The sequence below is a fragment of the Procambarus clarkii genome, chromosome 19 (genome assembly GCF_040958095.1).
Source record: "Procambarus clarkii isolate CNS0578487 chromosome 19, FALCON_Pclarkii_2.0, whole genome shotgun sequence".
In the NCBI taxonomy this organism is placed as follows: domain Eukaryota; kingdom Metazoa; phylum Arthropoda; class Malacostraca; order Decapoda; family Cambaridae; genus Procambarus; species Procambarus clarkii.
In genome coordinates, this window is record NC_091168.1 from 30,161,795 (window position 1) to 30,177,662 (window position 15,868).

Genomic DNA, 15,868 nt, shown 5'->3' on the forward strand with positions numbered 1-15,868 from the left:
ATATATTGTGACGGTAACGCGTTGGTGTTCGGCTGTTTAAGGCTAGGGGTATGGCCTCGTCACATAGTTATAAAAAAAATAGAAAAACTGGAACTTCGTCTGTGGTAAGGTAAGGAGAAGACACACAAAACACAAGTAAACTTTAACAATGAAATTTTAATTACGTTAAATAAATCAAAACATGAAAATAATGCACAAACAAATTCTTATAATAAAATCAATGAATCAAAATAATAAGAATACTTAAATGACACAATGAAAAGTTACGTTAAGTCAAAATAACAAGAAGTGCAACAAAAGTTTAGTGGGAGGTGCTGGAATATTGGCTTAAAGCCACCACCTCTCTCAGTACACGCTAACGTCTAGCTGGGAGGAGTGCTGGCTACGAAAGCACGGAACATTCTGAGGACTGATGTTGGGGCGACCCCAGACATCAGGTAGTATTGGGGGGGCGAGGCAGGTGCAGCCAGACCGGCGACCAATCAGCGGAGCCGTAGCGATCAACGGGTAGTTTGGTGGTTGGAGTTCGAACAGGTGGCTGGTTGCATACGTTTCTGCTCACCCTGGCAAGCCTTGATGGTGTTGTTGTCGTTGTTGGACATTTCTTCCATAGTCTTTTTATATAATTGTGAAGACGTAATTTTGGAGGGAAGAGCAGGCTCAATCTCTTGAAGGAGATTATCGTCACAACTCTCCCCCGAAGCCTGCGGTTCTGGAAGAAGTACGTCGTTATGTGGTGGAGTAATGGATGGAGTTGCTTCTACTTCATAAACTCTGGAGAGATCATGGGCTAAGATGTTGTCAGACTCTTGGTATAGCGTGTCTCCAGGTTGAATTTCTGCAGGTAGCAAGCCCATAGTAGAAGACGTTGAGATGAGAAGTGGGCGTGCTGCAGGAGGTGTAGGGTGGTGTGGTCCGTATTGATGGTGGACCGAGCACTTTTCAGGTGTGGAGTGAAGTGCTGAAGCTTCAGGATGAGGAAGAGTAGCTCCTTGCCAATTGTTCCGTAGATCCTTGTAGCAGTAGTCGCTGACAGGTGTATTCTTCTCGCCTCGTTGCTGCATCACGACACCACCCACGTCGGTACCATTGGCGTCGACATGGAGGATGAAGGGCTTATCTGACGAGGTGAGAGTGGAATTAGAAGAGGGCATAGGAGCACGATTATTATCCTGAAAGCATTTGGGAAGATCATTAAGGATTTTGGAATTAGAAAGCGCCGACTCCTTGTCAGTGCTTTCGGGAGAAGAAGCCGGGATGGTCTCACTGTGGATGTAGGGTTCTGTGAAGGTAGAACAATTAATCAAGACAGTGGGAGGAGTACCATTATATTGCTTCAGGAGGTTGACGTGGCACAGCTGGGTCTTCCGCCGCCTATCTGGAGTCTCTATCACATAATTATTATTATTCCTGCACTCTTTGACGCAGTAGGGTCCTGAAAATCTGTTTTGTAAAGGTGAACCTGGGATAGGGAAATAAGCAAGGACGAAGTCTCCCGGCTTGAATTTTCTTACTTTGCTGGTCTGGTCGTAATGAGTCTTCATTCTCACCTGGGCTTTCAATAGATTATCATGGGCAAAGCGGTGGACTCTCTCTAGAATGTGCTGAAGGTTTTGAAGAAACTGGGGCACATTCTGATGCTCACTGAAGGTGGCATCTCTGAGAGAGTCTTTGAAAGCCTTAAGGGGAGTACGGCACTTACGGCCGTAGAGCATCTCATAAGGAGATACTCCTAGGGACTCATTGGGGAGACTTCTGAAAATACACATTATTAGGTCAATCTGCTTATCCCAATCCTTTGAGGTTTCACTACAAAACTTTTTCAAGAGTGCTTTGATGGTCTGATGACTACGTTCAAGAGAACCCTGTGAAGCAGGATGATAGGGGCTGGACAATACCTGTTTGATGTTGAACTCCTCCAGTGTTCTTTTGAAGAGATCACTGGTGAAGTTGGTGCCACAGTCACTTTGAATCTCCCTGGGAAATCCGTATTGAGTGAAGATCTTCAGTAGATGTTTGATAACCGTAGCAGCCGTGATGTTCTTCACTGGAACTGCTATGGGAAATCTGGTGGTAGGACACAGGATGGTTAGGATGTAGGCGTTACCTGAACTGGTCCGAGGTAAAGGACCAACACAGTCTATTATGAGTCTGTGGAAAGGTTCCGCAGGCACCTGTATGGGAATCAGTGGTGCTCTGGGAATGGAGACGTTCGGTTTGCCTGCCATCTGACATGTATGACACTGTTTTACGTACTGTTTGACGTTATTTACCATACCTGGCCAGTAGTAGTCTTGGCGAATCCCATGGTAAGTCTTGTTGAAGCCGTAGTGGGAGAATGCTCCATGGGCCAGGTGTAGAATAGTGGGCCGCAGGCTGGTGGGAATCACAAGTTGTTCGGTGTTGGCCCAATCGTCCTCCTCCTTCAGTTTACTGGGTCTATATCTGCGGTAGAGCAAGTCGTTCTCTAGGAAGAACCCAGGAATACTGTCGGGTTGAGTCTCAGCCTGGAAAAACAATGGTGTTAAAGTAAGATCTTCCCTCTGCAACTTACGGAACTCCAACTTGGTCAGATGCGGGGGTAGTTTCTGAGGGTCTTGAGGGACAGCGGTAGCAGTAGAGTCAGCTGGCTGTGGACGTGCGGCTTGTGCACGGGTGGTCACGAGAACCGGAGGAGAAACTTCATCACTCTCTTGAACCTCTGCTGGAACATACTCAAGAATAGGGTTACTTGGCACAGAGTTACACACCTGGGGTTTGTCCATGACGATCAGGTTGGTCGGTTGCAGGTCTTCTGCCAAGTCGTTGCCTAGGAGAAGTTGCACTCCAGGCATGGGAAAAGGCTTTTCCCTGACGGCGACTTGGACTTCCCCGTTCACGTAGGGACAATTCAGGTGGACTCTGGCGAGAGGGTATGGAGTGGTAGCAGTGAGGTCAGTGATGAAGACCGTTTCCCCGGTGTAGACTATGTTGGGCACAGCCGACTTCAAGATGATCGATTGTAGAGCCGCTGTGTCCCTCAAGATCTTCAATTTGAAACGTCCCTCCGGATTTGAACCGTTGGCAGAGACAGTTCCAGTATACAGGTGGTTACTGAAAAGAGAAAGATCATTAACATCAACACCAACATTCATCACAGGCTTACCGGACTTAGGAGGAGTTGGTTTGGGTCGTTGTTGGTCAGTGGTTCCCTTGTATTGAGACTTACCACACTTGTCTATGGTATGTCCATAGAGTCTACAATACTTGCAGTACAGTTGTGAACCAGCTTGATCGGGGCTCACCTTCTCGTAACTGTACCACGACTTCTTACTGGAGGATGGTTCAGGTGTCAGCCGGTGGATGAGGCTGTAAGTGTCAGCCGACTTAGCACACTTCAGGTAGTCGGTTTCTTCTTTATCTGCTAAGTAGAGGCGGACAGGAGGCGGCACACGTCTCAAGAATTCTTCAACAAGCATCAGGTTCACGAGTTCTGTAAAAGTAGAGACATGTGCTGCTTCCAGCCATTTCATGAAATACCTCCGTTTCGTGTTAGCAAACTCGAGGAAGGTAGTGGTACTTGCCTTCAGGTGGTCACGGAATTTCCTTCTATAACTTTCGGTGGAAAGTAGGTAGGCGTCTAACACTGCTTGTTTCAGAGTGTAGTAGTCATTCTCAGACGCCAAAGTACTGAGTGTGACTGCAGCTCTACCTGTAAGATGGACTCTGAGAAGTGTTGCCCATTGGTCGACAGGCCAACTGAGTTGATTAGCAAGGGTTTCAAAGGTGGTAAAGAACACATCAACTTCTGCTTCTACAAAGGATGGCATTAACTTACTTGCATGTGATATATTAAAACTGACGGGAAGATTGGCAGTAGCTTGCTGGCGTTGAGCGAGGTGTGAAGTTTCCAACGTGTATTCCCGTTGACGACACTCAAGAGCCAGAGTCGCTTGTTGCTTGTCATGTTCGCGTTGTATTTCCAACTCGCGTTGTTTGGTTTCAAGCTGTAAGCGTTCACGTTCACGGAGCATTGCAAACTCACGTTCCTTGAGGGCGATCTCTTCCCTTCGTATGTCAGCTGCTTCCCTTTGCTGTTCGCGGGCTTCCCTTTGCTGCTCACGTTCAATCTTGGCCAGCTCTAGTTTGAGTTTCAGCGTTGCCAAATCAGTTTTATCTGCAATATAGTAAGTTTCATGAGTTTCAGAGTCTATCTTACCTTGCTCTAAATAGTAATCCAGCAACAGGTTGTGTAGGTCATTTTTGTTGGCTTGGTAGGGAACTTCTAGTTGATACTCATGTGCAAGAGTTTGTAGTTCAGTCCTCTTGGCACGACTTAAAGTCCCTATTTCACCTGCTGGATTTGCACGGAAAGTTTGGAGACGAAACATGGTGAAATTAGCAAATAAAGGTACACGAATGTTCAATAATGAAATGTCAGAAACAGGACAACGTGGCAACTGGTACCTATCCTGTGTGATCTTTAACAATTAACGTTAAGTGAAAGATATTAAATGATTAAATTAAATCAAGGGCGCAGGAAATCTTGTACCCGGTACTCATGTAAGAGAATAAGGGCAAGAAAATCCTACTAACAAATGAAACAAAGTTTCGAAAACAAATGAAACAGTTAAATGCTTCAAAAGTAAAATTGGTAGTCCAAGGATGTAGGCATACCTTGCCAAGTCTCTAAAGGACATAAAGCAAGTTTTTCCTACTGAATTTAATATGATACTTACAGAATTAGCGAACTTTTGTGCTCTGAAAAAATAAGCTAATTCCCTACCGTTGTATGTATCATCATCTCTGACTGACGTGTAGGGGTGCGAGGTGTCAACTGGTGACGAGAACCGCTGCTGAGGTCCCAATTCAGCAACTAAAGTTCGAGCTAGAGGAACTATGGCCCTCTTTGTCCTCCTACAGTCAGATTGCAGAAGATTGGGTACTCTTGACCCGGGGCAGACCACAGTACCAGGGTACCAATATGATGATCTGTCAGAATGAGAAATATTCAAGGGACATAGATGGTAAATACGAGTAATAACATGGAGGGAGAGATGACCAATTAAGAGTATGACTGAGGCCTACAGTCACCACGTAATCCAAAGTTGTCTCACCTTCACTATATGTTACTCTCGTAATGCACAATACACCGCACCTTATAAAAAATGAAATTGAATGAAAAATAGTAAAGCTACGTTAACAGAGTTAAATACGCTTACCATAAATTACCACTTGGCACCAGTACCTGAGTGAGGCTCCTAGGACAGGCCCCCATAAAACTTGTGACGGTAACGCGTTGGTGTTCGGCTGTTTAAGGCTAGGGGTATGGCCTCGTCACATAGTTATAAAAAAAATAGAAAAACTGGAACTTCGTCTGTGGTAAGGTAAGGAGAAGACACACAAAACACAAGTAAACTTTAACAATGAAATTTTAATTACGTTAAATAAATCAAAACATGAAAATAATGCACAAACAAATTCTTATAATAAAATCAATGAATCAAAATAATAAGAATACTTAAATGACACAATGAAAAGTTACGTTAAGTCAAAATAACAAGAAGTGCAACAAAAGTTTAGTGGGAGGTGCTGGAATATTGGCTTAAAGCCACCACCTCTCTCAGTACACGCTAACGTCTAGCTGGGAGGAGTGCTGGCTACGAAAGCACGGAACATTCTGAGGACTGATGTTGGGGCGACCCCAGACATCAGGTAGTATTGGGGGGGCGAGGCAGGTGCAGCCAGACCGGCGACCAATCAGCGGAGCCGTAGCGATCAACGGGTAGTTTGGTGGTTGGAGTTCGAACAGGTGGCTGGTTGCATACGTTTCTGCTCACCCTGGCAAGCCTTGATGGTGTTGTTGTCGTTGTTGGACATTTCTTCCATAGTCTTTTTATATAATTGTGAAGACGTAATTTTGGAGGGAAGAGCAGGCTCAATCTCTTGAAGGAGATTATCGTCACAATATATATATATATATATATATATATATATATATATATATATATATATATATATATATATATATAATATTAATATTGGTGTATACTGGCAGTAGGTTTTCTTTTATGCATGTCTCATTGAATTTATGACCGCATATTCCGTATTTACTATTTACTGATTTAGGGTTTCTATCCCTCTTACTAATACTCTTACAACTTACTGCACCTCATAACTACCGCACCTTCCCACTGCACGGTAGTACGGTGTTGGCAGCTGGAGTGAGACTATTGTGCAAGTAATCACTCCATGAGCTTAAGTTACCTCTCATGGCATCTTCTTGAGGTTATCTTGAGATGATTTCGGGGTTTCTGCCCATTGTTTCTCGCCGGCGCCTGGGATCGAACCTAGGACCACAGGATCACAAGTCCAGCGTGCTGTCCGCTCAGCCGACCGGCTCCAAGGGTATACGAGAGGTATAACTACCATCTGCTGGTATAACCAGAGGTCGTATGTCGCTACACACACAAGGTCTCCACCGCTGCTGCCGATCTGTACACACCCTACATGAGGTACCTACAGCCAACGGGGCCGGTGGCTGAGTGGACAGCACGCTTGATACGTAGTCATGAGGACCGGGGGTTGATTCCCGGGGCCGGCAGAAACAAATGGGCAGAGTTTCTTTCACCCTGATGCCCCTGTTACATAGCAGTAAATAGGTACCTGGGAGTCAGACAGCTGTTACGGGCTGCTTCCTGGGGTGTGGGGGGGGGGAAGTAGTTAGTAACAGTTGGTTGATTGACAGTTGAGAGGCGGGCCGAAAGAGCAGAGCTCAACCCCCACAAGCACAACTAGGTGAATACTTATCTACTTAGATAAAGGCGATAACTACTGCTCAGTGCACAGCATTGCACAGCAGCCATGGGGGGGGTACAAGTCCAGCTGAGAGAACACTATTCTCTCACATTTAGATATTTACAGTGACTAAAGAAGTGTCCAGTGAAATTAAGAAGAATAGAAATGAGTGATTATCACTGGTGAAATTTGGTAGCTGTTATTCGGTAAGAATAAACTGTTATTGAATAAATTGAGAAAATATTATTACGTTTCATATTTCAGAGAAAAACATGTGAGGTAAATGTCATGTGTTTTGACGCAATATTAACACTATTAAATTTGATTATAATTGAACGTGAAATAATATAATTTTCAGCAATTATAACATTAGTGAACTCTGCTGGAGGCTGGACATGGACTGAACGCTCTTGTTAATAAAATATACTTAATAACAGTATTTCCTTAAAATACCAATGTTGACTAAGTTAATGATCGAGTAATTCATTTATCGTACATGAATAATAAAATATTTAACAATTATACCTATAAAAAGTGACAATTATTTTTAAGTGATAGTATAATTATATTATAATTATATTATAATTATACTATCCCAGGAAGGATGGCAAGTTACTGGTGTGAGACTACGTCCACACCGGCCAGTAACTTCCTCCAATACACTGCTATGAAAGAGGGTTGTGCTGCTTCCTTCAGGGGGAATGCAGAAAACCACCTATGATGGTCACCTACCCCACAGCAATTACCGTGCAAAGATGAGTGAGTTATCCTCAGCCATCTGGTCTCAGGACTCGGATAGTCTATTTTATAGATATACTAGAAGGGGTCCCCGGCGGTACCCGGGTCCACCCTCTCCCATCACTTCACCCAGTCTGCAATAATTTCTCCATCATGCCCAAAATTCATTTTTTTCTCTCTCCTCTCCCCCCCCCCCCCCTTTGCCCACAACCCCCCCCCATCTCCCCTCTATCACCGCACCACTTCCCACCCCTCACGGCCCCCTCCCTCCTGATAACCAGAGGGGGGCGTTATCTGGCCACATTTCTCCCGGGTCTCGGGCTCGCCGCCCCCCCTATCATACACCCACGACTCTCCAGCGGGTAATGTGCCTATAAAATATCGCGCCAGTTTGGTCTAGTGCACCCAGAGGACGCGGGGGGGGGGGAGGAGGGAGGTGGGAGGCAGAAAATGAGGGCGGGAGGTTGTGAGGGAGTGAGGGAGAGGCTGTCAGTTTTTTTGGTAAAGTTGATAAAGAGGTTCACGTGAAGAGAAAAGCTTTTGAAATGTGGAATATAGAGTAAGTTATGATAGCCGGCGGGCTGTCCGCCTCGCTGACACGCGGGCTGTCCGCCTCGCTGACACGCGGGCTGTCCGCCTCGCTGACACGCGGGCTGTCCGCCTCGCTGACACGCGGGCTGTCCGCCTCGCTGACACGCGGGCTGTCCGCCTCGCTGACACGCGGGCTGTCCGCCTCGCTGACACGCGGGCTGTCCGCCTCGCTGACACGCGGGCTGTCCGCCTCGCTGACACGCGGGCTGTCCGCCTCGCTGACACGCGGGCTGTCCGCCTCGCTGACACGCGGGCTGTCCGCCTCGCTGACACGCGGGCTGTCCGCCTCGCTGACACGCGGGCTGTCCGCCTCGCTGACACGCGGGCTGTCCGCCTCGCTGACACGCGGGCTGTCCGCCTCGCTGACACGCGGGCTGTCCGCCTCGCTGACACGCGGGCTGTCCGCCTCGCTGACACGCGGGCTGTCCGCCTCGCTGACACGCGGGCTGTCCGCCTCGCTGACACGCGGGCTGTCCGCCTCGCTGACACGCGGGCTGTCCGCCTCGCTGACACGCGGGCTGTCCGCCTCGCTGACACGCGGGCTGTCCGCCTCGCTGACACGCGGGCTGTCCGCCTCGCTGACACGCGGGCTGTCCGCCTCGCTGACACGCGGGCTGTCCGCCTCGCTGACACGCGGGCTGTCCGCCTCGCTGACACGCGGGCTGTCCGCCTCGCTGACACGCGGGCTGTCCGCCTCGCTGACACGCGGGCTGTCCGCCTCGCTGACACGCGGGCTGTCCGCCTCGCTGACACGCGGGCTGTCCGCCTCGCTGACACGCGGGCTGTCCGCCTCGCTGACACGCGGACTGTCCGCCTCGCTGACACGCGGGCTGTCCGCCTCGCTGACACGCGGGCTGTCCGCCTCGCTGACACGCGGGCTGTCCGCCTGTAAGATTATGAACAATGTGTTTAACAACTTTCTCTGCGTTGTTAGATCTCAGTTGAAATAATTTTTCGTTTATATCTGTTAACTGTTAGATAATGTTGGAGTAGTGTGGTGGACATAGAAGCAGCCCGGGGTAGGCAAGGTGTCGGTGAGTGACAGTCACACATACACACTGAAGCAGCCCGGGGTAGGGAAGGTGTCGGTGAGTAACACACATACACACTCTCAAGCTATGTTGATGTTCTCATGTTGTCTCTACGTTTCTCGAGTGAGGGGGGGGGTGGCTCTGGTCTGTATCTCATCTTGGAATAATATATTGTGGGGCTTGATTTTCATAGAGTAGATGAAAATCTACTGGTGACCCAAGAGTAGCTCTTGAGCCACCAGCTGTGGGAGTGGGGCGTCTCATCTTGGGCCACCAGCTGTGGGAGTGGGGCGTCTCACCTTGGGCCACCAGCTGTGGGAGCGGGGCGTCTCATCTTGGGCCACCAGCTGTGGGAGTGGGGCGTCTCATTTTGGGCCACCAGCTGTGGGAGTGGGGCGTCTCATCTTGGGCCACCAGCTGTGGGAGTGGGGCGTCTCACCTTAGAGTAATCTTTTTAACACCGAGTCTCTTAATATTTCCCACATGTCCCACACCCTGGTGGCTTGGTGCTGTAGTCTGAGGTTCAGTGGCTGCGTGTTCAGGGCTTTATGGAGTGAATTATGGGCTTTGAACGGCGTTTTGCTGTTCTTCTTAGTGCGCTTCTTATAGTTTTACGTGTTGATTTTCTTCGAGGTATGTTGAGGTTATAAGGAATATTGGAGATGCAGCCGGACTAGAGCCTTGTACTCACTTATTTGTGCTTGCGGGGGTTGAGCTTTGGCTCTTTGGTTCCGCCTTTTAACCGTCAATCAACTGGTGTACAGATTCTTGAGCCTACTGGGCTCTGTCATATCTACACTTGAAACTGTGTATGGAGTCAGCCTCTACCACATCACTGCCTAGTGCATTCCATTTATTAACTACTCTGACACTGAAAAAGTTCTTTGTAATGTCCCTGTGGCTCATCTGGTACTCAGCTTCCACCTGTGTCTCCTTGTTCTTGTACCACCCGTGTTAAATAATCCATCCTTGTCTACCCCTGTCAATTTCCCTGAGAATTTTGTATGTGGGTGATCATGTCTCCCCGAGCACTTCTATCTTCCAACAACGTGAGGTGCAGTTCACTCAGCCTTTCCTCGTAACTCATGCCTCTTAGTTCTGGGACTAGCCTAGTGGCATACCACTGAACTCTCTCCAGCTTTGTGTTGATATCTTATAAAAGTGTGTGTGTGCCGAGGCTACGGACTCTTCTCAGTTTGCCTAAGACTGTTTTTACTTTGATGACCAAACCACAACTCAGAAGATGGAAGGGCGACGACGTTTGGATCCGTCCTGGACCAATATCAAGTCTTGTGTCCTGGACCATCATAAGACTTAATAGTGGTCCAGGACGGACCGGAACGTGGTCGGTCTTCCATCTTCTGTGCTGTGGTCTGGTCATCACTTCTTCAGCCTCGTATATAATTGTGACTCGTCCTCTGGTTTGTTTACTCTGTTATTTAAGTGAATTGTGATTCCTTTCCTCTTACTGTAGAGTCCCGCCACCACCCCGCCTCCAGCCACGTGGCTGACTGTGGGTGTCAGGGAGGACGACCTCTACACTTGGGTTTCTGATGGACATTATTCGGAATTTAATTTTGTTGGTGCTGATATTCAAGTGCTTCTCAAAGTCTTTACCACTTCTTGCCGCCTTGGGCTTGTTGACCAGTCACGTCTGTGGTCGTCCAGGTTGGCAGGTTATTGGAGTGACGTCGTCCACATAAGTGGCACATCCCCCCCCCCCCATGTAGAGGAGAGAGTAAGTGTGCTCCACTTGTCTAATACGTCACCCAAGTGTCTGTCAGCGCTTGTCTGTTGTGTTGTCTGTGGAGCTGCAGAGTGTGTCAGTAAGGCTCTGTGGCACACTTAGTCCAGATGGCTTGTTTAAGGCCCAGTGTGTCAGACTTTGTGCAGGGCTTTCAATACTGTCAGGGAGGGAGGGGGGGAGGGGGGAGAGGGATTTGACGGAGGGGAGAGGAAATAGGGGATGTATTGGGAAGGGAAAGAGGATGGAGGTCCAAGTAGGTAAGAGGGGAGGGAGTGAGAGTGAGGGGAGAGGAGGGGCCACGGAGTGGGGGTGATTACAAGGAAAGGTGTTAGAAAAGAGGGAAGTGGAAAAGGAGGGAACAGAGGGGGAGACAATAGAGGGAACGGGGTGAGGGGGGGTGAGGGGTCAGGGGTGAGGAGGGTCAGGGGGGGAAGGTCAGGGGGAAAGTCAGGGGGGGAAGGTCAGGGGGAAGGTCAGGGGGGGAAGGTCAGGGGGGGAAGGTCAGGGGGGGGAAGGTCAGGGGGGGAAGGTCAGGGGGAAGGTCAGGAGGAAGGTCAGGGGGAAGGTCAGGGGGAAGGTCAGGGGGAAGGTCAGGGGGAAGGTCAGGGGGAAGGTCAGGGGGAAGGTCAGGGGGAAGGTCAGGGGGAAGGTCAGGGGGGAAGGTCAGGGGGAAGGTCAGGGGGGAAGGTCAGGGGGAAGGTCAGGGGGAAGGTCAGGGGGAAGGTCAGGGGGAAGGTCAGGGGGAAGGTCAGGAGGAAGGTCAGGGGGAAGGTCAGGGGGAAGGTCAGGGGGAAGGTCAAGGGGAAGGTTAGGGGGAAGGTCAGGGGGGAAGGTCAGGGGGAAGGTCAGGGGGGAAGGTCAGGGGGGAAGGTCAGGGGGAAGGTCAGGGGGAAGGTCAGGGGGAAGGTCAGGGGGGAAGGTCAGGGGGAAGGTCAGGGGGAAGGTCAGGGGGAAGGTCAGGGGGAAGGTCAGGGGGGGAAGGTCAGGGGGGGAAGGTCAGGGGGGGAAGGTCAGGGGGAAGGTCAGGGGGAAGGTCAGGAGGAAGGTCAGGGGGAAGGTCAGGGGGGAAGGTCAGGGGGGAAGGTCAGGGGGAAGGTCAGGGGGAAGGTCAGGGGGAAGGTCAGGGGGAAGGTCAGGGGGAAGGTCAGGGGGAAGGTCAGGGGGAAGGTCAGGGGGTAGGTCAGGAGGAAGGTCAGGGGGAAAGTCAGGGGGGGAAAGTCAGGGGGGGAAGGTCAGGGGGAAGGTCAGGGGGGGAAGGTCAGGGGGGGAAGGTCAGGGGGGGAAGGTCAGGGGGGGAAGGTCAGGGGGAAGGTCAGGAGGAAGGTCAGGGGGAAGGTCAGGGGGAAGGTCAGGAGGAAGGTCAGGGGGAAGGTCAGGGGGAAGGTCAGGGGGAAGGTCAGGGGGAAGGTCAGGGGGAAGGTCAGGGGGAAGGTCAGGAGGAAGGTCAGGGGGAAGGTCAGGGGGAAGGTCAGGGGGAAGGTCAGGGGGAAGGTCAGGGGGAAGGTCAGGGGGGAAGGTCAGGGGGGAAGGTCAGGGGGAAGGTCAGGGGGAAGGTCAGGGGGGAAGGTCAGGGGGAAGGTCAGGGGAAGGTCAGGGGAAGGTCAGGGGAAGGTCAGGGGGTAGGTCAGGAGGAAGGTCAGGAGGAAGGTCAGGAGGAAGGTCAGGGGGAAGGTCAGGAGGAAGGTCAGGAGGAAGGTCAGGAGGAAGGTCAGGGGGAAGGTCAGGAGGAAGGTCAGGGGGAAGGTCAGGGGGAAGGTCAGGGGGAAGGTCAGGGGGAAGGTCAGGGGGAAGGTCAGGGGAAGGTCACTCCTCACTGAACATGGACGACAATTGGTCACTAGGGGGGGGGGGTAGTGGGGGCGGGCGGAAGACAAAGTTTGGGTTTCATGTCATCTCACGGACCAAAATTTACAAAGTAGAGAGCGCCACTGTTGCAGACAGGAGGCAGGCGAGAGTGAGCCTTACCGCCAGGCGGCCGTAGAGCTCAAAGTCGCCTCTCTCCTCCTCCCATGAAGTTCCCTTTGGCTTCATAAAACGAGATTTAATATTTTCTCGGCTTCTGATTGGCTGACAGATACCCATCCACGGCCAGATTTATTGCATTAAACTACTCTATTGTTTTGGCCGCCGCAACGACCAATTACTGAACTACACTGTGTTGCAAGGCCATAGTGTCCCGTCATTAATGATTGATGTTGGCGGCGTGATTAGGGAAGAAATAGACGAACTACTGACATCCCGGGAGCCAATGGCACCAATGGTACCAATGGCGTCAATGGCGTCAATGGCACCAATGGCATCTATGGCCTCAATGGCATCTATGGCATCAATGGCACCAATGGCATCAATGGCGTCAATGGCACCAATGGCATCTATGGCCTCAATGGCATCTATGGCATCAATGGCATCTATGGCCTCAATGGCATCTATGGCACCAATGGCATCAATGGCGTCAATGGCACCAATGGCATCAATGGCGTCAATGGCACCAATGGCATCAATAAAAATGGTTAATATTGTATGTTATCGCGTTGCCAGATCAAAATAACGAGGTTGAGGGCGGGCTCGGGGCCAGGCTGTCAGGGGCGGAGGAAAACCTGCCTTATCTCCATCATTACACAATGGCCAAATCCGCTTGAAGACCATTGTGGCGAAGATAATAGTGTTAGCACTGAGAACCCGAGCAGTGTGCCACGGCCAGGCTGAGGGCCCCCTCCCCTGTGGTCAGAGGGGGCGGTGCTCCCCCTCTCACTCTGGGGGCCCCTCCCCTGTGGTCAGAGGGGGCGGTGCTCCCCCTCTCACTCTGGGGCCCCCTCCCCTGTGGTCAGAGGGGGCGGTGCTCCCCCTCTCACTCTGGGGGCCCCCTCCCTTGTGGTTAGAGGGGGCGGTGCTCCCCCTCTCACTCTGGGGCCCCCTCCTCTGTGGTCAGAGGGGGCGGTGCTCCCCCTCTCACTCTGGGGGCCCCTCCCCTGTGGTCAGAGGGGGCGGTGCTCCCCCTCTCACTCTGGGGGGGCCCCCTCCCCTGTGGTCAGAGGGGGCGGTGCTCCCCCTGTCACTCTGGGGGCCCCTCCCCTGTGGTCAGAGGGGGCGGTGCTCCCCCTCTCACTCTGGGGGGCCCCCTCCCCTGTGGTCAGAGGGGGCGGTGCTCCCCCTCTCACTCTGGGGCCCCATACACTCCCTGGCACGCCTGGGGAGGACCAGCCTCTCCCTCACCCTGGGGGAGGAGAGAGAGGCTCTGTGTGTTACCATACAGAGCAAGTATGGGCACTATAGAGGGCGGCCGCAGCAAGTATGGGCACTATAGAGGGCGGCCGCAGCTAGTATGGACACTATAGAGGGCGGCCGCAGCAAGTATGGGCACTATAGAGGGCGGCCGCAGACACTCATCATAAGAGAACAAAGTACTAGTCAAGCGTCTCAAACAATGACGATGAAATTGGTAAACAATGAATTTTCGGCGAGATGGAGAGACATGGAGAGGAAAGCTTATAGACATTTGTGAGGTATTTTCTTATTCAATATTAGTCAGAGGAATCACGGAGAGGAGGAGATGATCTTCCAGTCAGCCACGACCTGACTGTCATATAGACGGCGATATAGAAGATCTGGAGTACCTGGAGCCCTTGTGAATGGGTGACCGCAGGACCGTAACCTGTTGTATATGACGCCAGTAACTAGAAGGTCTGTAGGGAGACTAGAGATGGTAGGAGGCCAACATATGACAAAGGTCACTAGCAAAGGTCCAGAAAATGTTTTGAGTAAGAGTGAGGAAGGGAACACGGAGGTAAACCGCCTCATTACATGATGGACTAAATTCCACCAAAATAACATTTGAAAGAAGAGTATTAGACAAGCAAATGGTTCAGCACAAGATGCCGGGAGGAAGAAAGAATTAGCAGATGGGATATAGGAAAATATAAAGAGAGGATATATCTTGAGGTTATCTTGAGATGATTTCGGGGCTTTTTAGTGTCCCCGCGGCCCGGTCCTCGACCACGCCTCCACCCCCAGGAAGCAGCCCGTGACAGCTGACTAACACCCAGGTACCTATTTTACTGCTAGGTAACAGGGGCATAGGGTGAAAGAAACTCTGCCCATTGTTTCTCGCCGGCGCCTGGGATTGAACCCAGGACCACAGGTTCACAAGTCCAGCGTGCTGTCAGCTCGGCCGACCGGCTCCCTCAAATAGATAGAGGACAACCACAAGATGTATGCCAGAAACTGGAATGATTACAGGACTTAGTAAGAACAGAGGTAGAGAAGGAATATGGAAATAACATTACATCTAAGGCAAGGAACTGCTTTAGAGACTACGGGAACTAAACCTCACGTCGACAGAAGAGAGGAGTTATGGGAGACATGGTCACCACATACAAGATTCCCAGAGGAATTGATACGGTTGATAAAGACGATTTATAAAACACAGGGGACACACGCACAAAAAGACACAGATGAACACTGAGTACCCACATGAGCCATAGAGATATTAGAAATAACTTTTTTAGTGTTAGAGTAGTGAAAAAATAAAAAGCACAAGGCAGTGAAGTGCTTGCGGCAGACAATACACAGTTGAACTATTTGATTTGAGCCCAATAGCCTCCATAATCTGTACACCAGTTGATTGACAGTCGAGAGACGGGACCAAAGAGCCGTCGCTCAACCCCCGTAAGCACAACTAGGTGAGCACACACACACACAATTTACGACCAACTCCCTGTAATCTGACCTCAATATTGAAGGACGTGTAGGAACAGTCCGCGTGCTTCGGGTCAGGGAGAGAGGGAGAGAGGGAGAGGGGGGGGGAGAGGGGGAGGGGGGGGAGAGGGAGAGAGGGAGAAAAAGAGACAGACAGAAACAAAGAACGAGAGACACAGACAGAGAGAGAGACAGAGAAACAGAGACGTTATGAAAAAGAGGAGAGAAAAGAGTTGACAAAGAGGGTGAGTGAGGCAGTAGGGTGAGTGAGGCAGTAGGGTGAGTGAGG

The 15,868-nt window shown here is 50.7% G+C and overlaps 1 protein-coding gene across 1 annotated transcript; it reads left to right on the top strand.

Annotated features, from left to right (window-relative positions):
- Positions 1-11,125: 11,125 nt before the first annotated feature.
- LOC138366383 (nacrein-like protein C1) lies at positions 11,126-13,398 on the top strand. Its single transcript, XM_069327422.1, has 2 exons — positions 11,126-11,137; positions 13,096-13,398. Exons 1-2 carry the CDS (start codon positions 11,126-11,128, stop codon positions 13,396-13,398), a joined length of 315 nt encoding a protein of 104 aa, XP_069183523.1.
- Positions 13,399-15,868: the final 2,470 nt, after the last annotated feature.